The sequence below is a fragment of the Lipophrys pholis genome (assembly GCF_963383615.2).
Source record: "Lipophrys pholis genome assembly, chromosome: 9".
Lineage (NCBI taxonomy): Eukaryota > Metazoa > Chordata > Actinopteri > Blenniiformes > Blenniidae > Lipophrys > Lipophrys pholis.
The window spans coordinates 20,543,410-20,569,938 of NC_137639.1; the positions used below are offsets into that span (position 1 = coordinate 20,543,410).

General features: G+C 41.3%; 1 protein-coding gene across 1 annotated transcript in view; it reads right to left on the reverse strand.

Annotated features, from left to right (window-relative positions):
• The window catches only part of grik5 (glutamate receptor, ionotropic, kainate 5), a 50,140-nt gene that overhangs the window by 13,162 nt on the left and 10,449 nt on the right, over window positions 1-26,529 (reverse strand). The window contains exons 5-15 of the mRNA XM_080472197.1: window positions 21,603-21,781; window positions 20,439-20,492; window positions 19,476-19,634; window positions 18,942-19,094; window positions 15,097-15,201; window positions 12,297-12,404; window positions 6,047-6,250; window positions 4,934-5,047; window positions 4,233-4,342; window positions 3,811-3,984; window positions 943-1,108 (exon numbers count right to left, since the gene is read on the reverse strand). Of these exons, the coding sequence (XP_080328323.1) occupies window positions 943-1,108; window positions 3,811-3,984; window positions 4,233-4,342; window positions 4,934-5,047; window positions 6,047-6,250; window positions 12,297-12,404; window positions 15,097-15,201; window positions 18,942-19,094; window positions 19,476-19,634; window positions 20,439-20,492; window positions 21,603-21,781 (1,526 nt within the window). The remainder of the gene's footprint in view (window positions 1-942; window positions 1,109-3,810; window positions 3,985-4,232; window positions 4,343-4,933; window positions 5,048-6,046; window positions 6,251-12,296; window positions 12,405-15,096; window positions 15,202-18,941; window positions 19,095-19,475; window positions 19,635-20,438; window positions 20,493-21,602; window positions 21,782-26,529) is intronic.

Sequence of the window (26,529 nt, forward strand, 5' to 3'; positions counted from 1 at the left end):
TGCAAAACAAAGACAAGACGCACGCACGCTACGGCAAACACAGATGTCGACACAGATGCCAGAAACGTTCTCGTAGGCAAACAAACACAGTCAACCACTTACCACAAACGCATAAACGAAAACTCAGCGATATAGTGGTAAATACTACGATAATAATTCACTCCATTCATAGCAGTAGAGACAAAATCACTGCAGTAAATCTAACCAGCACAAACACTTCACTATTTCCTGTAATGTGATAAAGGTGATTCAAGATATCAGTGAATCAAACAGGTAACAGAAAACAATTCATACCTTTGTAAATATCTATATAACCCATAAATCATCAGCGCTTCATGCTTGAAAATATGACATCCATAGAGGTCCATTTCCAACAGCTACCTTAAACAATGGGGAAGGGAACTAAAGTGGTGACTTTATCTACCGAGCAGAAATCTGCAACTCCATAAAGATTCCTGGAAAAAACATTTCACTGCTGTTTTGTAGTAGGTTTTTCTCGTGCTTTATTGTGGATGCTTAAAATTGTTTATCCCATTGTAATGCATTTTTACTATCGCGCAATGGACAACTTAGCATGAACCATAATGTCTCCTTGCACGCACGCATGCATTAAACACCTGCTAAATGCCATGCGTCACACGCTCACATATTGTGCTATTAAAAAAAACCCTGTTATTACTGTCTTTTGATGTGTAATCAAGCATGCATTAGTAGTATATTGTCATTTTCTCTTTCTTAGGTATTTTCTGTAGTTATTCTGTAATTGTGAGTTCTAAATGGCTCTGTGAAAATGTTATTAGAGAGAGGCTTCAAAACCCTCTCCCTGCACTGTACTTGATATGTATTATTTTACTATAATAACATGATTATGCACATGAAACACTCATAGTTTATGTATTCAATATATAAAATTCCTCTTGCAGCTGCTGTAACAGGCCGTACCATAAAGAAGGTCATGGTGCTCCCTCCGTGTATGGTCCCGTATTCGATATTGGTCTGGTCAGCCAAGTCGTCTGGGGACTCGATGGGGACCTCCATCCTCTGGACGGTCAGAAAGGCAGCCAGGTTGGCCGTGTAGGAGGAAATGATGATCAAGGTGAATGCCCACCTGTCCAGAGGAAACAGGAGAAAGAGACGGATGAGAATTTCTATCGTCCATCTTCTTCTATGTACATTTGATCCAAAGTGGAGTCGCAGGGAGCTGGAGCCAATCCCAGCCAGTCCATCACTGAGCCAACACTAAAGGACATTCAATCACACACGCTCACACCGACGAGCGATTTAAACACATCGATTAACCCAATGTAGCACATGAAGTTCTTCAAAGACAAATTTCTACATGACCGGAACTAGTCAATGTCTTACAATATCAATAGAAATATTTTTTGCAGACTAAATAGATAATAGAGATGCTTTAGGCTCATGCAACAGAAACAAATCTCAGCTCAAGATAGTTTCTTAATCTTCATATCGTCTTCCTTCGTCAAATTCACCCCGTCTATTTTGACTGCTTTTGAAAAAACATGACATAAAATCATCACAAAACTCGGACATTTCATCTTTTTTGTGCACATGTTTCTGACACTTTCACTTCTCTTATTTTTTAATGTGTGGTTTGACAGACCAAATTTAAATAAGATTCTACATTTTGAATGAAAATAAGCAGAGATGTTGAATTATCTTTAGATTGCTATGATCACAGGAACACAAATTGACAGAATATCACAAACTGGAATACCATAATATTTAGTTCAGACACTGTGTTTTATGTCATTTATTTTGATGGCAGAAAACACACTCTGAATATTGATAAAACACACATAATTCAACAAGGTCAAGTTATTTATTATACATAAGAAAACCAAAGTGTTGAAAGTGTTAAAAAACTGATTGAATTGATCCGAACACCACAGGGGATTTAAACAGGGAATCATCGCGTAAAAAAACCCAACAATCCATATCCATCTGTAAAATGAGAAGAACAGACCATCACAGCAAAGCTTTTCAACTCCCAAATGAAGCGCGAATATAGAAAAAAACTGGGTTATTATTGACTCACACCCGGGATGAACTGTTGAACTTATAGACCATTATATTCTTGTACATCTAAAAACTTTTTTCAAAAACAGCCTCATGTGCTTAACGATGCCTAATAATATCCCTCATCATATTCAACGCTGTAATTTGCTGTTCCTGTCTCCCTCTCCGCTTTATCTCCTTGGCTCTCAGCAATAATTATTTCTTTCTCAGCATGTGTCTCTTTCAGAGTCACTCTTTTGCCACGGGAGTGGGATCCGGCTAGTATTTCTGTGAGCTTAGCATTTTTTTCTTTGTTTGCATAAAATGTTGCTGCTCAGGGACTGAAAGTTATGCATTACAAGTCAGCTATATGCCTGAAATTTAAAATGTAAATGTCATTATCTTACAGAGCAGATTGTGCTTAAAAAAAAGCCTGAAGAAAAATGCAAGTTATTGTATTTAAAAAAAAAAAAAAAAAGTAACCCAAGTGCACCTTTAAAAGGAAGTGAAACACTAAATCTGGTTCATCGTATCAATTTAGGACATATTGTCAAAATGGCTCTTACAGCTAATATATTCAAATCTTGTTTCGAGATGCATTTATATTGTTTGGACTTCTGGTGTCTCCAGTCATAAACGTTATTTATCGCCTCTTCAGTTTTAACTACCTTCAACCATTTCAATGTAATTCAGTTCATTTTTATTTAATCACTATTTTATTACTTTTGTATTGTCGTCCTGCCTCCACCATTTACATTCTGCACCACTACTTCTGTCCACATTTCAAGAACTTACTTACAATACAAACCACACACCGAGGTGTCTAAATCATGTGTGACAGTTAAAAAAGTGACAGTTAGAAAAAATATATATATATCCCTCCAGAAATGTGTTGGGAGAAGAGGCTGCCAGGTCCAGTCCCTGCTTGCAGATTCATGTCTCAAACTCATATTTCAGACCACTAACTGTGAAACTTTCTCCTTCAGCAGATAAAGGCAAAACCGGCCTTCTCGTGTCACACTGCTCAGACTTCTTTCTGCACAGTGAAGGTCAAACATCAAAGTGAAGTAAAAAACGATTCAAGAAAGCTTTTAAACTGGTTGGCGTACTGTCACAATAGAAGTGTGTATTTGTGTATATTTACGAGTGTGTGTGACATCTGCAGAGTGTGCTTTTATTTACTTAGGTAGAAGGTGCTCCTGGGTAATTGTAAAATTGATCTGTTGGGCTCAACAGATGATGATTTTCTTATGTGAGCTACTTTTAGCATTTTCTTCTATATTAACCTGAAACATCTCAACTGTCAAATTTTTTGTTTCGCACATATGGTTATTTTATATTTTTAATTTGTCTGTATTACCTCAATAGTACACTCAGTATGAAAATGTGTGTTTTCAAAACATGATTAGCTTTGCTACCCACGTATTCCCTTTTTATCGTGGTTTTCTTTTCAATATAAGAAGAAAGCCTCCTGTGAAGCGCAGACAGCACTGCCAACAGTTTCTTTGTGTGTTGGCCTGGCTCAGAGCTTGGCGTGGCAGGTCCACTTGTTAGAGCTGATTGGGCTTGGCCTGAAGTGGGGAGACATGAAAGATGCCAAGATGGCAGCCGCCAGTACAAAGCGGACTTCCATCGCCTTTATAATCCAACCAGCCACCTTTTGAAAAGGGCTTGTTTGTATTTGGGATTTTGGGTTGGCGTCATTTATAGTAGTTTCATGGTCATCTAATATTTGGTTATGACAGAACTCAGTAGCAAAGACAAGACATAAGACATACAGATGACACTCACCACACCCCGCTGACACATCTGGTGGACAAGGCTCTTGGCATTATCTCTGATCCCTGCTGCATGAAGCCCCCGACAGGAAACCACAAGCTGTTCCCCAGGGTGTACTGGTTCTCCAGCATGTCTCTGCGCTCTCGCAGACAGGGGTGGGGGTTGTACCACTCGTAGGGGCTCAACCTGGTGGGCAAACACAGGTGCAGCAAAGCAACCTTAAGGATAAACTCCAACGCCGTAATCTACTTCTGTCATATCATTCAAGTCATTAGCAATCAGTCATTTGACCCCTGTCAAACTGTCTGCAGGAGGTTGTATAAGGTAAAAAATTTCAATAAGTGACAGGAGACTCGTGTTCAACAAGATAAATGGCGACAGCGCGCAGATGTGAGCTGGAGACAATCAGTGTGTGTGTGATGTAATGTATTGACCTTGCAGCAAGGAAGAGCACGCAGCTGACTGCCAGGTAGGCGAGTAACATGAAGAGCCAGACGGCTGGAGAGAAGGGGTCCAGGAAGGAGAAGTAACCTGGCTTCCGACCCTGGTACCAAGAAACAAAATGAAAAGGAGAGATGAAAAAAACCCAAAGCTGGACAGTGACTGATGGACGGACAGAAAGGTTCAAAAAAAGGTGTCAAGGCTTCGGTTGTCAGCGAATGTCCCCTTTGCACCACAGGAGGGCAGTGTCCTTCACTGCACTTTGATACCATGTCTGCAGTGCTCTGATACGCTAATGCTACAATCCATAAATGCTCCGTTTCACAATGCCTACTGCTGAAGCTCACTTGGCTCGGACTCCAAGCCTCATTAGCAATGTAAAGCTGCCACTGTTTCCCAGTTACAGAGCACTGACTTATTGAGCAATATAAATTATACCTATGCGCTTCAGTGTGGAGTCAGTGAATGCAGCACACGGAGATATGGCAGAAATACAATCATCAGCTTCAAAGATCAACCTTTACGCTTTGAGCAGTTAGAATCCTTAAGCTTCGTCTTACACACGTAGGCTGTCATCTTTCTGCGTGACCCTCTTGGCTTTAAAACAGTGCCAGCAAAAGAAATTAAATCCAGTACAAGATCTGTGTGGAGTATCACCCAGCAGGCACCCTTCAGCCCGAGATAACACCCTCACCAGTTGAACTCTGTACAAGATGCTGATCCCCAGGGTCATGAACGGCTTAGAGAAGTCGATAACTTTCTCTCTTTCTGATGTGATGGTGAAGCCCGCCACGGCCAGATCTGCTTTCTAGAGGATTGACAAAGAAAGATAGGTGGAAGGATAGTAGCGGGGGCGAGAGAAACAGACAGAAGTAGCAAAGGAGAGAGAAAACGACAGGTGGTCAGATAGCTGTGCAAAAATAGAAAAGAACTCTGATGCTGCTCGCGGTTTGTTGATTTCCCAGATGAAAGATGAAAAGTTTGACTGTGCACTTGAAAACACATTTGCAAAAACATACAAATGGGCACTCTGTCTCGAGCACATTAGCAACAGTCGAAATGAGGCTAATTGCAAGTAAGCACTGGGTGGTTGGTCTTTCCACCTGCATAAAACCTTGCAGGTCTCTGGTCGCTTCGCCTCCTCTCCATCTATTCCATTAAAAGCTAATTGATGAACATGGGCCGCTAATTAGAGCTGAGTGATCAGGCTGTGGGGAGGGCAGGAAGGGAGAGGAAGCGTGGAGAGCTGGGGGAGCACCAATGTGGCAGCCCCCACACAGGGACCACAGTCTGGTAATTGAAGTATACCTTATGGTAATTAAGCAGAGAGGGGCTCTCATTAGCCTGCTTCAACCAGAGTGTCTATCACAGGCGCACTAGGCCCGGGCCGAGAGAGGGAGAAAGAAGGAACGGGTTGGCATAGAGGCAGGTGACTGTGAGGAGAAAATGGCACAGAACATTTTAGGCAATGCGACCAATTCTCTATTGGGGAATTATCAAGTCAGGTTTTGTCCTAGATAAGAGTCTTACTCCCCTCTGAGGGAAATTTGAGACACGGGAAGTTACAGCAGAGTTGTGCTTTGGGGCTACAGCACAAGAAACACTGGTTAAAACATTTGTGCAAGTTTCTGTGTTTCTTATGTGCGTGTATGAGAGAGAGAGAGAGAGAGAGAGAGAGAGAGAGAGAGAGAGAGAGAGAGAGAGAGAGAGAGAGAGAGAGAGAGAGAGAGAGAGAGAGAGAGAGAGAGAGAGAGAGAGAGAGATAAGGGGGGGTATTAAATGTGGGGAATTAAGGATGAGTACTCACCCTGTTGATTAACTCTCCAACCATTCCAGTCCAAGAGCCATTGGGCTCTGGAGCCCCATATAGCCCATCATCCACCAGTTTAATCTTGAAGGAGAATTTCAAGATGTCTGCCAGCTCCCTCAGCATGTCGACACAGAAGCCCTGGTACTGGTCGTTGCCCTGGAAGTCCTGGTAGTTGTCTTTGCGCATCACATACGGGTTCTCCTGAACACGGGACACACACACAAAAACAGTTAAAAACTAGGCACTCGGTAGAGCGCATACCTTCGCCAACGCCACATTTGTCATCATGAAAACCAATGGATTACAAGTTATTTGATCCACCACACCACTCCTTCCATCATTTGTCATTGTTGTTTGAATTGCTTCAGGTTGTTGCAACGTTAAGGTTTAATTATGTTGGACGAACCGTTGGAGTGAGTTGGCATGTGATTGGCTGAGAGTGGAGTTAGCAGTGTGCTAGCAGACGGCTAACGGCCGCATCAACCCTGAGTGATGGCGCACCGCGGAGCTCCAGTGTGTCTACAATGGAGCAATTATCTTACCTCCCCAGGATCTGTTCGCTCCCAATATCTAATGGATTGGTCCTTGGATGATGACAAATCATGTCTGAACCGTTCATGCAATTTGGCTGAGTAGTTTTTGCGAAACTTGGTAAACTACATACATATAAGCCAATAAATAAAGAAATGCACGCTGACAAAAACATAACCTTCACCCCATCTTCCGATGGCAAGGGGAACTACAAATATGTTAATTGAGCGGAGATATTACAAACAGACTAAATGATCGGTGTGAACTTTTAGTAATGATGTAGTTTCACTTTCTGTGTCAGATAAGAACATTTCAAACATACTTCTTCATCCATCCATCTTCTATACTGTTTTATAAATTTTTTGACGGTGGGAGGAAACCCACACAAACACGGGGAGATCATACAAACTCCACACACAAAGGCCCCAGCTGGTATTTGAACCCAAACCTTCTCCCTGTGAGGCGAGAATATTAACCACTGTGCGGCCAATGTATTTCTTATACATTAAAAAAAAAAAAAAAAGTTTAGTCATTGCCCATAAACTTAAAAATATGAAGTCTTTTTCAGTAATAGAGATCAAAAAACAGTATATCAAAATATTGAAATATGTCATGACAGCGTATGTTTTCCCTTTTTTCCCTTTTAACTAGAGGCCAGTAGTAAACACACAACGTGTGATGTCACAGAGGAATTACACCCACACACAGAGTCGAGATAACTGGGTACACTACCCTCCATGTGTTAACACCTCGCTCAGTTGGGAAGACATCACACTGCTTTCCCTGTGCTGTATTATTACAACTCAACAAACTGTCTAGCATGCATCCAGTAAAACATCAAACACCACGAAAGCATTGAGACAACGTGAGAGCGCAGGATCTCAATCAGCATCTATTGACAGGGTAAAAGCAGTTATGGAGTCCATAAACTCAGCCCTAATCCTCACCACCTCTACGACCTGATGTGCGTCATTTCGACTGGAATTATTTGTACACACTTTGGCAGCATTATATGAAAGACACAAGTTCAAACCCATCAAACACAATTCCAACACATTGTAGCTGAGTCTCTGTGGTCATGTGAATCAGAAAGCGCATCATAAATTCAGTCTGTACTTTACCGCCTTCTCTCCATTGATGTTTCGCTGCTTGTGTGCCAAATAAGCTCTATATGAAGTTATGTATGTCTCTTGTGCAAGACCTCTAAATCTTGCTTATGTTTGTATTCCCAACGTAAGACCTTTGCAAAAAATTTTAAAAAATTACGTTTGCTTGATAATTTAAATTTTAAATGGTTCCACATTTGTAAACATATGTGGGATGAGCAATAAAGGTAAGTGTCCACGTTCCAACAATTTTCTCTGTCAATGCAATCGAGATTTTCTTTGAAGGACAGAAGTTTGACTTTGGTGTAGTTCAGTCTATTGGATAATTTGGGACTGACGAATAAAGAGATATTAGCAATTTCCCAATTTATTTATTAGAAAAATGGAAGCCAAAAGCCAAGCCTCTCCTCTTCATGGTGTTCACACAGCACTGTGTGCGACATTCATCAGCCAACATGGTTGTGTTCATCACTCTGTCATGAAGTGCACGTACAAATTGATCCCACGAGTGCTCGCTGGGGTTATTTCATCCTCTCCACTCCCAAATCTTTAATATGTGGGTCTGAGTGTTGTCATCCTGGAGGATCTTGTTTGGTCCCAGACTGTGGTGATATGGGATTGCAGACACTCATCTATCACCATGACTCTGCATCGAGAGGTGCAAATGAGGCATCTGACTATCAGCACCTGAGGCCACCAGCAGCTCAACGCAAGAGTCAGTAGGAGCAAAGAAAAACTTCCCTTACAAACATGTTCCTGGCAAATATCGCAATGATTAAAAGGGGGGAAAATAGGTTATTTGAAGGTATTGAATGAAGCATTTTTACAACTGAGCAAATGTGTCAAACAACTATCCTCACTGTTTGTGCACAGTTTAGACAAAAGAAGGTTCCTGGTTTGAACCCGCTGGCTGAGGAGGCCATGTAGTATTCTACCTATGCTTCTGAAATTTGTCTTTTCTCAAACAGCTTATTAAGTAAAGCAGTGACTCCAAATTGATGATACGGCTGAGTGAGTATGTGTGTTAGTGACTTTGTGGCTCTGTGTATTAACTGTGAAGTACTGGTGACCCGTCCAGGACGTGTCCTTAAGACTGGAATCAGTCGGTAGAGGCTTCAGCTTTCAGTAAACCTTGCTGAAATAAAATGGTTATAGAAAATGAATGGAAGGATATAGCTATTAGATTTATTGACTTATCTCTACTCTTTTTCCAACTTTTAATTTTATCAATATATTCTCTCTGATCTGTTATTATGTACTTCGACAGGGGGAGAAAATCTCTCAATAAATGGCTCCTCGTGTGCTCACAATGATCACCAGAATATATTTTTCTGTTTATTTGAACATCACTGACCACTCTGCTTCGTCATGTATGTATTTGCATGTTATATCATGTTTAATTCCTCCAGCCTGTTTGGATTCTGTGCATTGCTAAAACACAATATAAGCTGGTTTGTTTTTAGTGACATGAAATGCCATTTCTGACTAACTTTGAGGGTTCAAACTTGTTTATGTCTGTCAAAACTGAAAATAAGCTCAACAGACCAGAACGCTCCAGAGCTGATAGTACTGACATTGAAATAAAGCCTGGCAAAATGACAATAAGCATCATGGGAACGGAGAAGCTTTCTTAGAGCTTGACCAATACTACTGACTAAAAGCCAGGATATCTGGGCCTCAATAGAATCAATTAGACCAAATTATATCTGTCTTGTGAACACCCTGCAGTTATGGTGTTCCAATGTTAAATTGCTTTTTAAGACATAATTTGGACTAAGAAAAGCAGCTGCAGACGCAGGTGAGAGAGAGAGAACCACAGATAGACACAGCCTGGCCCTTTGAAACAAATCGACCCAAATGAACCTGGAAACTCGGGCTGTGCTTTTCCTGTGCTGAGTTTCATCTCCTCGCTGAGTGCAACAAATACATCAACATGAAAATGATTAATAAAGAAAGCATTGTACATCTAGAATCCCGCAACACACAAACAAAGCAAAGTTGGGCAACAACGTGGGAGAAAGCAGCCAAAAATCTAAAAACTACAAGACTTCTTCTTTTGAACATGTTCAGAGTTTTGTCAGCAATTTTTGAACATTGATTTTATCCTGCCATGATTTTTTTATTCTTACAATAAACTCTACATTATGCAATTAAACCTCTGAAGTAACGTGGGACCAAAAGTCATGACAATATTATTGGATTTCAAAAAACAGAGCCATATATTTGAGATTTTCTAATAATGCTATTTAGTTTTACACAGCTCCAATTGGTTCTTTTAGTTTAGTTTCCCAAACCAAGCACACTTTAAGATAGTTTTCTCACAATGCACTTTTCACAAAATCTGTAATGAACAATTTAAACAAAGAATTGTACTAGTGCACTAAAGGTTTACGTTTCTTGAAAAATACAGATTTAGGATTCCTACGTGCAGGTATTGGCCCAAGGGCCACATGTTTGACACATCTGTTGATGTGAGACATTATTAGAACGTCTTATAGTTTAATTGAAAATCAACAAGCCACTCCTGCAAAATTATATTTTAGTTGTATTGAATGGTTTTTGCATCAATAACAACTTGAAACCAACCATCTTGCTGGCTGACACAACATATACAGTAAAAGCCTAAAGGCTCTTCGATTGTGGAATTTCATAAGTCTGGTGAGTTTATTCCTCTATACACTGTGTGTGGAGGATTTCATAAAAATTTATAGATTTGTAAGTTTGACTGAATCCACTGCTAAGACGTACAACTTTATCCTGCATGTCAAGATTGAGGACGTGGTCCAGCATTTTTCTCACCTCAAAATATTCCACTGCATTTCTATTCTTGGTGTGTAGCTGGACCACGTAGCATCAGTCCCACTGTAACAACTGCCATCCACTAACACCTCTCACTATGCAACATAAGACTATCATCTGAGACGGCCAAAATCACTCGGTGTGTGGTTACCTTAATGGGCACACAGTCATTCCATGTCATGCCATTAAGGCCGAAAGGTGTATAATCAAGGGCTTGCAAACCCTGGGGGCTGCAGAAAGGCTGCCCCCTGAGTCCCCTGTCAATCTCTGACCTTGATTCAAAGAACGATATTTTTCATCTCTCAATTACCAGAGCTCTTTGACACCTTCCAGAGCAGAAAGAAACTGTTGCTACCTCTGGGCTGGCTCTCAGTTAGTTCTTCCTGGCAACCTTCATAGAAACGGGTTGATTTACCTTTTAACTTGCAGCAGCAGCAATTGTCTGAAACCATATCCCGTCTATTTCAGCGACAAAAGAAGAAGGAGAACAATATACTCTGCAACAACAATGGCTGCCTCCATTGGTTCTTTACAACTCCTGCACCACCTTGCAGCTCCTGCCATTTTGAGCCTTTATTAGTCTTCAAATCTGAATGATTGACGCTATTCATGCTCCTTTGATGTTGATCTTCAAGTTGTAATTGCTGCTCAGTTCTTCTGGACTACTGAGATGACTACAAGCAGGATATTAGTTTCCTCCGGAGTCTACAGCTTTCTGAGCTTCTCTGCATTGGCTCAGAAAAGATTCTTAATTTGTACTAAATCATGTCAGAGCCCAACCTCCAGCTACATTGCTATAGTGCTGACCCCATATGAAGCAGTAAAGTCATTATCCCAGTTGACACAGATCAGGCGCATAGGGGTACCCTGGGGTGCTTTCGCGAGATTTTTAATGTGACCCTGTTGAGTCTTGGGACCGACTAAATGCTGCTGTGTAGGGGTAAGAGCGACGCCTACATGAGCATCGAGACCAGCCAGAAGAGGAGGTCATGGTGCCGCTGGTATACGCTCCAAGTGTGGGGTGAAAGCAACTTCACCAACTGCCTCACATATTACACAAGTTCAAGCGAAAAGGGCTCCGATAGTCCAATGAGCTATTTATAATATGACCCACGGGTATAAATTACCCAGCCTAGAGGGGGGGAAGGCTTCACGGTTGGGAGGCATTAATTTCCACTTCCTTGTGAACTGAGCTCAGCATTCAGCCTCTACAGTTCATCTACATATTCTTGTCAAATCTCAAAAACACTTTGATGACAAAAACACCACCTTTTGCATTGTGTGAAACACAAAAACATTATGGAACATGGTGACCAGCACCTTCTTCACAGCTTACTTGATCCTCTCTGTAGCCACATAATCATGCTTTGTGTTGTAATGCTTAACACAATGACTTGTGTGTTTGACTGAGGACAGTACAATGCATTGTAGTTTTACATTGCCTACTGAACTCCCACACATAAGTCACTTTATTTTAGGACAATAAACTGAGTTAATTTAGTCTATAAGCTGGTTTTCTACATCAATTTGAAGATGATGGAGCGGCATATCTATTGATTATGTGATATGGCATTACTCATATAAACACCAGAATGAGATAACTTGCAGGCTTTCGACATCAGAACACCAGGATTTTGGCAGTCGGACTTTAGTTACGCGTCTTTCTGTCAGTTTCTATGACAGTTGGAGCGACAGCAGAATTAGCAGAAACAGACCACAGCACAGCATGAGCTCCAGCACAGCACGCACGCCACACAGAATCAAAACAAGTCCCTCCAGCGGGGAAGTTCAGAGGGTAACTGAGACCTTACCAGTATGGTGGTAACAATGAGGGTCTTGTTTGCCAGCGTCTCTGAGATGTTAATATCCAGACTGGTGGAGTTCATTGCCAAGGTGTTGTTGGAGTACCAGATCCCAATCTAACAAGTAGAAAAAGCAGGAGAAAATCAATGGCTACAGAGGAATAAAGAACGCACAGTTAGGCTCCACTGCAAATGTATCGCAGCCGGCTACAAATCATCTGTAGGTATTATTTCAAAAAGTACATTCACCCTGTTGGCCTGATTTAAAGTGCAAAACACCTTTTCATACTCTCTATTTTCTGCTTTACTTGTGTTTCCATATATCTGCGTACTGTATGTGCATACTGATTTGATTGTTCCCAGGAGAGTCATAGACGTACTTACATTACGATGTACCATTGTAGAAAGAAAAAAAGCCCCGCTGTTTACAAGCAGAGCAATGAGCTGAGACAAGATGGCAAAGACGGTAATGAAAAGCATTCACGATCAGCAGTTTCATTGTCTTGTCTCTTTTTTTCTTTTCACACTCACAGCCTCTTTTAAATTGTATGAAAAACAGTTCACATTTTTTTCTATTTTATGAAGACAGTAAACTCACGTAAGAACATAAGTGGTACAGTGTGTAATTATATCCTAGCGGTTGCACAGGGAGGAACAGCAGCTTGCAGAAATCATTTCTTTGGCAGATATTACTGTACCTCTTTCAATAGGTCAAAGTAGAGGTAATGACACCTCAGACAGAATCACAGTTTTTCTGTGACACTCTTTATCCTGCCCTGACATTTAAGAGTGACCTTTTTTCCTGTGAACCATCACTGCCTGGCAACAGCACAGGCGTCAGTCTGCAAAGAGGTGGGCAGAGTTAAAATGTTAATCACCACAATCCAACTCTCCACTAAGTCAAAGTCTAGCTTTAAGTACACTTAGCAGGTGGCATTTTGTGTTCACATGGGAGACAGCTGGCCGGGAGGAGAGCCTGGGATGACATATTAGCAGGAGGTGAACAGAAAGTGTTTCCTCCGGTCAATGAGCTGCAACGCAATTCCCCCCAATCTGGATCTGCAGTGAGGTGTGTGCGAGCGGTTCATTTAACATTGCCTTTGAAATGCAGGTGAATTGCATTTTGATTTTCACCTTCCTGCAGGTCCTACCTGGAGGAGTCTGAACTGACACAATGCAAAAATGCAACAAAATGTATTTTTTTACATCAACGATCTCCCAACAGTTTATTTTGTAAATTGCCTGTATATTTCAATGACTGTTAGCAGTCCCACCTGACAGGGAGGAAATTCCTGGTTCATTTTCAGGTCTTTCTGTGTAGATGTTGCATGTTCTCCCCGGGCATGCATGAGTTTTCAACCTCAGCCCTGAGACGTTTGTTAGATAGTTCAGTGTTTCACAATTGACCGTGGGTGTGAACGAGGGTGTGTGTGTGTGTGTTGGTGTGAGATAGGCTGCTGGTGATGGACTGGCCTCCTGTCCAGTATGTGCTCTGCATTCACCCACAGTCAGCTGGGATCCAGTCCAGCCCTGACCCTGAATTGGATCGAAGCGGCATAGAAGATGGATGGATGTCCAGCTATTGCTTCTGTCTTCTGTCTTATGCTTAAGTCTTTTCCACTCAGCTCTGGGCTCTGCTGCTGCAGCCTTTCATTTTCTGGTGCATTCAGTATCTTATTGCAACTAATATTTGCTGCACTTCAGATTTCATTGGTCTATTCACGTGTAACTTCTATTACTCAGTATTTCTTATTGTCTAATTGACAAGTGAAATTATATTAGCTTTTAGTACTTTTATCTTAAGTGTGGTTATAACTATTAACATAAACAGCATAATAAAAGATAGAGTTTCACTGAAAACCATTATTTATCCTGATGGTCTCGCTGAGCTTAACTAATCAGGTCAGTGTGCAAAATAGCCTCTTAGAAATAATAATCATGAGCACTTCTTTCATGTAAGACTGTGTGCACTGAAGGACTGTATTCAGCTGAGAACAAGGACAGGCAAAATGAGAGAAAGAAAGAAAGAAAGAAAGAAAGAAAGAAAGAAAGAAAGAAAGAAAGAAAGAAAGAAAAAAAACCCAGATGTGAATCAACACTATGCCTGCAGCAAATCCAGTTCAATATGTAACGAAGAGGAAAATAAACCCTACAAAAAGCATAAAACTGCTATACATTACATATTCGATGAGCGGAGATGCAGCTACGTCTGCACATACAGTCTGTGCAGAGCTGGAGGCAACAAACACTGATTTCAACAAATTAATGTCAAACTGCAGTTTGTAGGCATTGGAAGAAAATACACAAATCACTAATGAAACATCATTTTTGTGTTTTCAGATCAGAAAATATTATGTCAACATCCAGTGGTGGCTGAGAAAATAGCAATAGCGAACACTCAGGACAAGGACAGTCCGCAGTGGTGAACGTGTGCACACAAACGGCACACTTGAAGTTACACAACAGATCTGTAGGAAAGTTAAGCAGCCGTTTAAGAGCAGCTGAACACTCAACAAGCAGCTAATGTGTTTTAGTAGCCTTCAGGTGATAAAAACAAATGTTAACACATATTTGGAGCTGAAATATGACCCTCTCTTGTCTGATGGCAGTTACAGTGCTGCTTCACGGGGGGAAAGAAACACCCACTCCTCAAAGCAAAGATTTGTGTGATCAGGGGAGGCGGAGATGACGCCGACCTTGGTGTTAAACGCCTCTCCCGGCTCTGTGAAACCAGATGGGCGTCCTGTAACTGACCCAAACCCTAAGGGCAAAGTGACCTGGTTGCTACACGATAACAGGTTGTCCTGACCTCTTTGTGACCTCCCCTGTGTTTCTCCAGGATCCGCAGGGTGTAGTTGGTCCTCTGACCTTTGCTGTTGAACTCCACTCGCCCTGTCAGACCATCATACTCCACCTGGCAGGCAAGACGGAGAGAGGGGTGAAGGAGTGCGACAGAGGCGTGAAAACAAAGGAGGATAAAAATGACAAAATGAAAGTAGATGATGTGGGGAGAATGAAAAAAGATATGGATCCAAAAATATAATAGCCACTCTGCTTTTATTGACTATCAAAAGCTAGATAGTATCAGGAGTGATTAAAATGGGGTCTGCAACCTCGAAAAAAAACCTCATTCCTCCCGCTCTATAAACCTTTATTTAACCTTCAAATTTTGAAAGATGACAACAAATAGAACATAGTATACATACATATATACCTAAACTGTAGTTTATGTCGCATTCAATAAAATAAGTGTAATAAGATTAAACCTGTCTCATTGAACTGCGAAAATGTCTGAATGGAAATCATGAACGAGTTTGTAAAATATCTCCAAACATTCAGAGAGGTTCAACATTTTCTAGCATCAGGCATTTGATGTTGAAAATGTGTTGCTTTGATTTTGGAAAATGTGCAAAGATTGGATTTATAGTCACAAACCCATTTCAAGACAATCAACTAAGCTACTGTGAATAAAAAACCTGCAAGGATAGCAGACTGATCCTTCTCCGGGTCTCGTAAGCTTCTGCAATTCTTTGAGATCCATTTGCTGATGATAAATTGATTGATGTACTGGGAGAGAACCCAGATTTTATATGGGTAAGAATTCTCAATTGGATGTCATTAACTTGTTCATACCAAGTACCAATTCAGTGTGATTTCAAGCAAAACGTTTCCCACATTTATTTTGTTGTGTCCAACTTGTGAGTTGCTGCAGCTCCGTGAGATATGTGCTTCAAGAATAGCTGACATTTTATGACTATTTTAGCTGGTAAAAAAACAACAACAAAAAAAAAGACCAAGTTCTTAGCTGAATGAAGCAAATAATAATGATGTTTTTTTTGGATTCATCCATGGTTGGGTTAGAGAGTTTCCGGGTGCTGAAAATCAACATTTATCATTGACAGTGAAAGGAGTCAGACAGGTGACATAGTAGGACGTGACACACATTCCTGTTGAAGAAACACTGAAAGGTTCTTTTATTCAAGTGTCACATTTGTCACCTCTAACTGCAAGATAAGAGCCCCTTTGAAAGATAGTTTGCTGTGCAAAAGGAGGAAAAGTAAATCATAATCCCGTTTATTTACGTGTAATTTTGTCAACGCTTCAGGCAGTTTCCACAGGGAGACTAAAAAGACGCAGGTTGCAGACACCCAGATCAAGAGGAAAGACAGAGCGCGACAGACTGGGAAAAAAAGGTCTAAGACTGGACGAGACAGGGATGATCAGTTTTGGATCAACTAGGAGAAACCGGGTGATTGAGGGGCTCAGACAGAGCAGCAGGGAGAGAGAGAGAGGGAGCAGCTCCCTAACAAGATCCAAACCTGCACCTCACGGCTCAGCTCTGCCTCTCCCAAAAACCCAGGTGGTGGCACGGTTAGCGAGAACGATGATGAATGGCTCAGTGCTGAAGATGGAGCACAGCATGATGTTGACTAACAAAGACAGATGTCGGTTCGGTGGGGCAGAGGCAGTGAGGGATGGGACTCCGGCTGCCGTGACAACAGGTCGTTGATGAAAGAAACAGACGACCAGACATGGTAGATGACAAAAAACAGCAAGAGACAGAGGTTACATGCAACATGAGATGAGGATAATACTGAGTGGAAGTGTACTGTCAGGAGGTATCGATGAGCCAATAGCAGGAGAATGGATAGAACGCGATTATGGTCAGCAATTGATCATTTGAGCCATTTTAGTCAAATTAAAATGGATAATATCTGATTGATGCACAATATGTTCCCATAACAACAACTGCAGACCATTTAGGACAGCTAGAAAATTGGAAACGACTAAAATACGGATGATTACAGTCTCAAACCTGTTATTTCATTGGCCTTCAGGACCAACTTTCACTGTAAGACTGTGCAATCACATTGATTGAAGATTGACCAGCGTGTCACATTTAATACAAGCTTCCCAATATCAAACACGCAAAGATACTGAAGAACAGTCAACTAGTCAGAGGTTTTCTTGTAAGGAGCAGAAGCTCTCACTTTGCACAATTTTTGACAATTCCACATTCCTAAAATCAAAAAAAAAACAAAAACGTTTTCATTTATTGTTTCCAGTGGAAAATCCTTCAATAGTAGAAGCCGGCAGCAGCACATATTTGGCCTTATTTGCTTGAATATACAAGGATTTCCTCATTTCATCGATTATCATAATAAGGGAAGCATAATTTTTAACTACTCAATTATTCAAGCAATTCTTTCAGATCTAATTTGAAAATGTCACCTCCCGCTCAGGTAAATACAAAGATTCCTACATTTTTCTGACATTTTATTGGTTAAATGAAAAAAAGCAGCTCATTTTCCCTTCAATGTTCTACAATAGAAAACTGATAGAAATGAGCATTAAGGGCTGCAGTGGCCTGAAGGATAGCCATGCGTTCTTGTGTTTGGAGGACTGCAGGTTTGAATCCCGCTGCTGACAGGTCACTTCTGTGGCTGTCTGAGCAAAACCTTTGACCCCAGGTGCCGCTCTTCCTAGTATGTGTAGTTAAGACTGAAAAGAATGGGTTAAACACAAAGAAATAATCTATCTAATAGCCTTTATTTAAAAAAAACTTTTGCACTATTTATTGTGACCTCAAGTGTGGAAGTCTACATGATGTAAAGTTTAATCCTGCTGAGCAATTCACCTGAGTCAGACTGAATCAGTGCATGTTTACGCAACCCAAAGGAGAAAATGTTTCTCTTCATAATTATAATCTTTAGCTCAGTTTATAATAATTAATATTCAGGGCAATCAAGTTTTTCACTCCTCACTGATCATGATTTACTTGTGAAAATCACCTCGTTTTTCATCTCACTCTCTTCTGAATATTATTATATTCAGGAAGCCTGAATTTTATTTGATTTTATGGTTCTAGAATTGTCGAAAAAAAATTGTGTATTGAGTGACTGCTTCTGCCTATTTTCCCAAGATCACTTCAACCTATAATATCTGGCAGTTAAATCATATTGATGTGGTGCCACTGGAGCGACTGAGGCTCAGTTGGTGGAGCAGATTGTCTTCCAATCCCAAGGTTAGGGGTTTAATCCCTCTGTCCCGCCCTGTCCATGTGTCGCAGTGTCCTTGAGCAAGACACTGATCCCCAAATTGCTCCCAATGGTGATTGTAAGAAACAGTGTAAATTGCTTTGAGACTGCAGGAGAAGGAGAAATGAACGCTATAGGTGAAGTATGTTTTATGCCGAGAAGCTCATATTACAAAGACGTGACAAGCTGGTGAATCTTGTCTATGATGGCATGGCTGTTCTGTGGAAGACCTTGGATCAAACATAGTGACTAATATATGGACAAAAAATCCACTTTGTGGTAGCTTCTGAATTTTCTGGATATCAGGAACACAATAAGTTTTTTTCATAAAGATTTTTGTGCATTTCCAAGACTTGAATTTCAGCAAGGTTGTTTTGTTTTTTTGAGAAATGAAAATCTACTTTTGGCATCTGAATACATTACTAACAATATACTTTCATCTTATTTCTGACATGTTTATGGGAACATGATGACAAATGAAACTGAGAAGTGGCATGAAATGTCACGTCTCGGTGACTCTCTTCATGTGAAAATGAATTCAAGCTCACGGATGGGAGCTTCTACATCAGTAGATGACAACACATCTTGCAGGCTTGCAGATTGATGAAGCGTTTACCATGCGCAGGTAGTTCATAAGACTGGTCCCATGTTGCCAGATCTGAGGTGAGGTACAGCTGAGTGGCTTCACTCCAATCTCCTGACTGCGATTCAACTCCCGCACCGCCCCCACCACCACGTGTACCGCATCAAACATCAGAGCTGACGAGAGCTGTGGAAGTTGGAGAGGACACACGAGAGGGATACAGATGGAGAGAAAGCCGGGAGAGAGATGAATGGGTGGAAGTCAAGAGAATAGACGTAGTAATGAAGGAAGTGAAAGCAGAGCGGAGATGGTGGAGGAGTTAACAGGGATGGAGGAACGGGAAAGAGAAACGATGGGAGGTACAAGTAAACCACGAGGGGGGACACAAAAATGGATACATCAATACCCATTAAACACAAGCAAAGGACTGTCTGAATCTCTTTAATTGCTCTATGAATCAGTGTGAGAAATAAAGTGGTCTAATGTTAGGTAACATATAATCACACAAGCTTAGAAATAAGTCCTAATGGTGTGCATGCTGAGGCACTCATATGCCGTGATACTGACCGCAGGACCAGGGTAGGTCAAGTCGCACCCCTCCCTCCAAGAGAGGTTGAGGCTCCTGATGAACTCCAAATAGAAGGGATGTGTGGTGTTAAACATGGAGAAACCCACAATGTTGGACTGCTCATCCACTATGTCATCCAGCTTCAGCAGGGGGAAGTCCTGCAAAGGAGGAAGATGGGGAGGACAGGAAGAAAGGGTGTTTGCACAGTGGGACAGAAAATCCAGGTGAGTGACAATGTCGATAGTGTATCAAATCTTAGCTCGGAGGAAAAATACTGAGCAAAGAAAAGCCTGATAGAGAAAAGGGGTACAAGGAGCAACAGGATCTAATCTCTGGTGAACAGAGAAAAGGTGATGGAGACAACCAGGAGAAGAAGAGAAAACGGTGATACAGGAAAAAATAGAGCGAGAGAGAGGTTGATGGAAATGGCTCGACTGGCTTTTCAAAGTGATATACATACAAGTGCATCTAAAGCGTGAGAGCACATCACGTACAGAGGGCAGAGAGGAGAGGGGAAATACAGAGAGAAGAGGAAAAAAAAGATCAGACGCATGAGATAAAATGACACATTAATTCAAACATTAGAAGGGGAGGGAGAGTATATCAAGGGGGCAGATGAAAACAGTGAAGGCACAGAGAAGGTGGCGGGTGGCAAGAGAAGAAGGGCACTTCACACCTGTCATCTCCTTCACCTCAAACCTCTTTTTCCCCTTTATTTTCAGCCGTCTCCCTCTGCAGATCCACATCTTTGTACAGTACGGTAGTTTCTCAGATCTCTCCCTGTCTCTCCTTCTCTCATCCCTTCTTTCATCTGCACTCGCTTTTTTTCCTGTCACCTCTCCCTACCTCCCCTTATTGAATACTTTCCCTGCCATTGCACCTTTGCTTGCTGATAAAGGGACAGAGGCGGAGGAGGAACAAGTAAAAGAGAGGAAAGAGGAGTGGGACTGGTATGCTCTTACCATGGTGGTGAGGATGTACTTATAAAAAGCAGACGTCATCCCCAGCTCTGATGCCTGTAGGACAAAGAGAAAGAGAATATGATGAAAATAAAAGTAAAGAGGAGGCAGGTGAGATGCAGCGCATACAGAGAGGGATGGATGAAGTAAGAGAGGAAGGGAAAAAAGAGGGTAGTTATTGAGCAAAGGAGACAGTTGGGGGACAAAATAAAAGAGGAGGAGAAAGGGAGGGAGAGGGAGCATACGTTAATCACAGTTTTACATCATCAGGCTAACACTAGGACATTTGGCTGAGGGCGGACAGCCGCTCCCGATGTGCCCAGTGAAAACATCCTGTACGCTTTCAAACTGTGAGTCACTGTGCTGGCTATCGGCATTACAGCCCGTACAATGAATCAGAACAAGCCTGGGTAACATCTGCACCGCATCCTAGCAAAAGATGTTCTTTTGTCAAATACTTTCCGAAGAGTATAAGTGATCGTTGCTGGCAGACATGCATAGATATTGTTCCCTGCGCTGCTCTATGGGGCAGAGAAGGTAAAAATAGAAGTTAGTTCCTCTTCAACAAATGTTCAGCCCCAGGTAGTTTGAGGAAGTTGTTTTATTATTTTACAGATGGCAAGATCTGCATGCCCTTCATCACTATAACCCGGATTTACCAACAGGGAACATACAGTACCGTGAAAAGGTTTGAGGCAAGCTTGGGGGGGGGAAATGCTACTAATCCACCATGCAATGAGGCACCTGATTGGCTAAAACAAAACAAGAGCTATCTTCATTGTGAAGAAGAGGTACGAGTTCAAGGAGTAATGCTGGGGAGCATTTCAAAATAACTGAGATCACATGAGGGGACAGAAGGAAGTTAGGCCTCCTTTACTCACGCGATCAGTGATTACATGTGCGAGAAGAGATTGTAACATGCTCCCCATGCAGCTCTTTCAGTAGTAGCTATTTTAAAAGTACATTAATATTAATTTCTTGTCTGTTGAATCTTATTAGTTGATAAAAAAATTAAGAAAAAATTTATTTTCATGATTTTCTTTTTTTTCTCAGCACACCCAGGAATACATAGATCCCCTGGAGTCTCACCATTTGTACTGTACAGACGAGGAACATAAAGACAAGTGTGAGCGGCTCTCAAAAATGTTTTGATGTTTCCTAACTGACCTTCTTCAAGATGAGATAAGAGACAGAAGCGTTGGCATCGATGATGATGGTGGCCACTTTGTCGTCGCGGATCTCCTTCAGCAGGGGCGTAGGGTCCATGTTGTCATCCAGCATTCTGACTGACAGCGTCTCCCGAGAGATGAGGAAGCGGCGGACCAGTTCCTCCAATCTCAGCAGGCCTGAGGGAGAGCCACAGCAGAGAAAAGCCTCATGTCACCGTCTGCATGAGGCCACACAGCTCATCTTTCCAGGATCCATTAAAATATTGATTTATGTAGGATGGTCCCATATTTGTGTCATTCTGCCAGGCATGATTGATGGCTTCTTCGAATCACAAGGAAATAAAACATTTTTAAAAAGGAATTCACAGTGTGTGTGCATTAACCAGATCTCTTTTGTAATCTATTCTGATGCTTTATATTCAGAACACAGATGTTTGCCTGTGTGTCGGTGAACAGGATGTCTTATTATCGATGTGCCATACAGTCACATATAAAAATATGAAAAGTACTGAAGCTATGATCACAGAATCAAGTTATTACTCTTCGATATAGCGAGAGCCACCGTGTAGCTGTTTATCAGCACTTTACATTTTACCCATAACACCATGCCTGTGATTCACAGAAGCAAAATTTATTTTCTATTGATTTTATGACTCGTGTATCTTTCACTTTGTGTTACATCCATTTACACACTGACATATTCTGCACTATGTTTCAGCAAAGCAGCTCGTTTAATAATTCCTCCCACAGACACACAGGCAAAGGCAAGGATACATATCTGCACTGTTGTGATTTTATAGAGCTGAGTCCATATGTATCAGCATTTTTTTTTTCCAGCTTCCACTTGAGAGGCTCCTATCAGATTTTAGATTTCACATCATATGCATGGATCTTCACAGCTTTCGGTAAATGAAAATATTTGAGCCAACTGAAAAAAGGTGACAGATGCCGTCTGTCTTTCAACACAAAATACTGTACTGGTGTTTGCTGTGGCATTCCCAAGAAAAAAAAATTAAATAAAAAGCTCAACTACCTGGTAAAACTTTCACAAGGTGTACTGATTTACTATACACTCAGTCTGTGTATGCTTGTGTAAACTGCAGGTTGATCCATGACTACCCTCCACTGCTTTTTCCAGTGCTCATAGGTGCATGTTTTACTTATAAGTCCAACCTATCTTGACATTTGAATTCACCGTGTTATTGCCTCCAGATAACAAGTGTATATATCTGAACACAACAGCAAGTAGTACAGCAAAATATGATGACATTTTAGTGCTACAGCAACTTGGCGAAAAATAATTCACTGAGCACGGTGCTTATGAGTGTGACTCAACTGGAATTCATCTTTGTACAAAGTCGTAAAATACGCTCCAAAATTCATGGCTGCCATCAATCAATCAACATGACAAGTTTCTACACTTGAATAGAATAATAAATCTTAAAGGTTGTGCAGCCTGAGCCGAGGTGGGCACTCTCAGAGTACTATGTAATGCTCTTTGATGTCTCATCCTTCAGTTATTACTTTTTAGCTCTTTGAGTTATGTACTGGGATCACGGCCGCCTCCCAACAAGTATGTCTTTGTGTGTGGAGTTTGCATGTCCTGGGATGTCGGTGGTTTCCTTCTACAATGAAAGGACATGCACCGGACATTCATGGCTGCCCGTCATGAGGTTGGGTGTGCATGCGTGTTTTCAAATATAGATTTGCACAGTTCAAATAAAACCACAGGAAGAAACCTGGTTATCTGATCATTACTTTAATCCTGAAGGTTCCTGCTTTTGTATGTTGGTGAGATTACTGACAGTGAATGTCTAATATGTGTGTAATTATAATATGTTGTGCAGGTTTGAAAATATCAGGGACGGTGGGATACTAATAGAGCAGGTATAAAGATGATTTGATGGATGCGTGAAATGATATTGATTCCTAAACTATTATTGTTTCAATATTAGCCTGATATGTCCAGTTCACTTAGTGTGAGAATACTTGGAACATGATTATTTGTGACTCTGTGGCTAGTAAAAAATGTATATGTGACGAAGTCTCATTGTGAATCAGGTACTCCTCAAGTACTTTGTCTCCGGGTTTGTCATTGTGGTAGTGTTTTGAGAGATCAATATTTCATGACCGTAGTGTAAATTAAAGCATTCCATTCCAAAAAACAAACAAACAAACAAACAAACAAACTGAGAACCTAAGGATAACAGAACTGAGTAATTCTGGACAAACAGAAGAGCAGAAGGTTTGAAATGTAGCACTTCAGACAATTCGCCCACTTCAAGCAAATTCCTCTTGAAAATTAGTAACCAATGGCAGTCAAGACTCACTTGACATCCTGTGTGAAATAAGCCTTTACTAGAAAGTCTACTCTGCTGCCTCCTAATTGTAATTCCATAGTAAAGCACCCCTAGCTATGTAAATAAGTGGTGGGGCAGGCATCTGGGGGACTGAGGGGAAGAGTAGAGAGGGGGAAGGAGGAGGAGAGGTGGCACATAGAGCCCTTCAGCAGGAGAAAGCCTCTGTAAGCAGTGGGGTAATCACTGAACCAGGCCAAAACTTTAATTAGTTTGAGGAAGGAGGGGGGGGGGGGACAAGAAGAAAATCAATGCACTTTACAGCTTTCTCCCCTCCCCTCTTTCAGTCTCCCTCGTTCAAATATTCCCTACGTCACACACATAAGCTCTAACCTCTCTATCTGTCTTGTCCTCGCCCCGTGCTCCAGTTACCTCTCTCTGTCTTTATCCATCTCACACTTACACTGCCACCGTCTCCCCCTCATCATTCTCAGTCTCTCCCTCTCGCTGTCCTTAACCTCATCCATCTCATGAAAACTGCATAATGGAATTAGACTCAGATAGCTCTGACCCAGGCAAAGACAGAAATGGGATGCATACATTGGAAATGACCCCAAGTCTCTGGCTCATGTTCGTTTAACACAACAGGTAGCTAAAAGGAGGAAAAAAATTGATATTGCCATTGAAGCATGCAGCCCAGCAAAATGACCATCTTCTATATACGTTACTTACTTTGTATTCACGTTTAGTGGGTGTCAATGAAATGTGTGAGTTCACACTATACTCGCAGAAGAAAGACAGAATGTGGGGTGCACTTGAACGCGTCACTTGTTTACCACACCGGGGTAAACAAGATGAATAAAACCAGTGGGCTGGTGGTAAATATTATCTGACGTGGAACTTCTGCAGGGCCACAGTGGAGCCACACGCACAGTTACACACATTTATCCACACACACTTCATTCACACACACACAGACATCATATACTCAATCAGGAAGGCAGACTCACACACAGTTATACACAGGGTGCGATTTGCCCCAGGTCTGATCTACATATCTGTTATTTTTCTGAATTACTTCAGTTGCTTAGAGGCGCTGAAATCAACTGCATCCTCCAAAGCGACTTCACCAGCAGGCTGAACAAACATCTCAAATTAATGTATTTCTAAAAATCAAAGTAAAGCAGAGCAGCCAACTCTAATGCATCCGAAATGAAAGTCACACAATTTACTCCAAACTGGCTCTCTCGTGGAACAGACATCCTCTGTTCTAATGCCAGGCAGTAAGTTACTGGTGTGCTAGTCTGAAACTTTATTTACTATGACTCTTTAGTTATAGCCTGCAATGGTCACAATGTGTTATACGGATCGACATCACATTTGGTTCTGAAATTGCATGTTTAATAGAATAAATACCACATTCAGTTCCCATATTCACCTTTCATGTTGTGATTTCTCCAACAAATGCTGTCAAACTAAAGGACTTCTACGTAGTAATTAAATGAGACTTTACAAGTTCAATCTACACACTTTGCCTCGAAAATAAACACAGCTGAGACCAACATCCCGCTTCGCTTTTAGTCATATGAAGGGAAGCTTTGTGATTGAAGAATGCATGTTTATCATTCAGGATGACACCATCTTTCTAAAAATAAATCAACAGATGAAGGAACATTAATTGAATTTAAGGTATTGGTGCAGGTTAAAACAGGAAGAAAGGTGGTTAGGGGTTAACAAGAAGGAAGAACCCAACTAGGACTTTTCCCTTATGATTTTTTAGAGGAAATCGATTTAAACAAGAAAAACATCAATTGAAGATCAAATAAACATGTTTAATAAAACATGCTGCTTCATGAGTCAATGTCGTAATTAAAGAATGAATCAAAAGCTAGAAAATATGACGTAAAACGTGTAAGTAGGGCTGCACTGCAGAGAGACGAACACAACAATCCAAGAACATGTCATTGTCTCTAAAATTGTTGCAGACTTAAATGTGTGTGAATGTGATTTTCTGTCTATCTGTGGTTGCTCTATGATTTACTGGGGACCTGTACACGGCGTACTCTGCTGGGATCCGACCCAGTGTCCCGCGACCTGATATCGTATAAAGGGGTAAAGAAGATGGATGTGGAGCGATAGGTAGGAGAGTTATATTCACTGAATAGAAAAGCATTAACTAACAATAGGTGTTCATATTATTACCATAATCCTCTGACATTTAAGCGCTTCATGTTTTTCCAACCTGAGGCTGGTAAGGTGTTTTTTTTTCTTCTTGCACTCATACGACCTAGTTATCTTAATAATGGGGCTGAAGTGTCTTGTCATTTTTCCATTGCAGTCCCCATTCAATTTGACAGTTAGAGAATTATTTCAACAACTAATTTAGAGTGGTAGACCTGTAGTATGAGTTTTTGTGAGGTTGTGCTCTGAAGAGAGGGTTGAGCCTAGTCTGCATGTTAAGTTGTGACTGCTTCTATCGCAGGTCCTGAAGGTGGATTTGGAGCAAATTGTCATTACCGGATTAAGGACTCTTCAGCAGGACTGACAACACCTGAGTGCAGTGTGTGAGGGTTCCTTTAAAAACTCTGCTCGATCTTAGTGTTTGCTCTCCTCCCTCCTGCTGACACA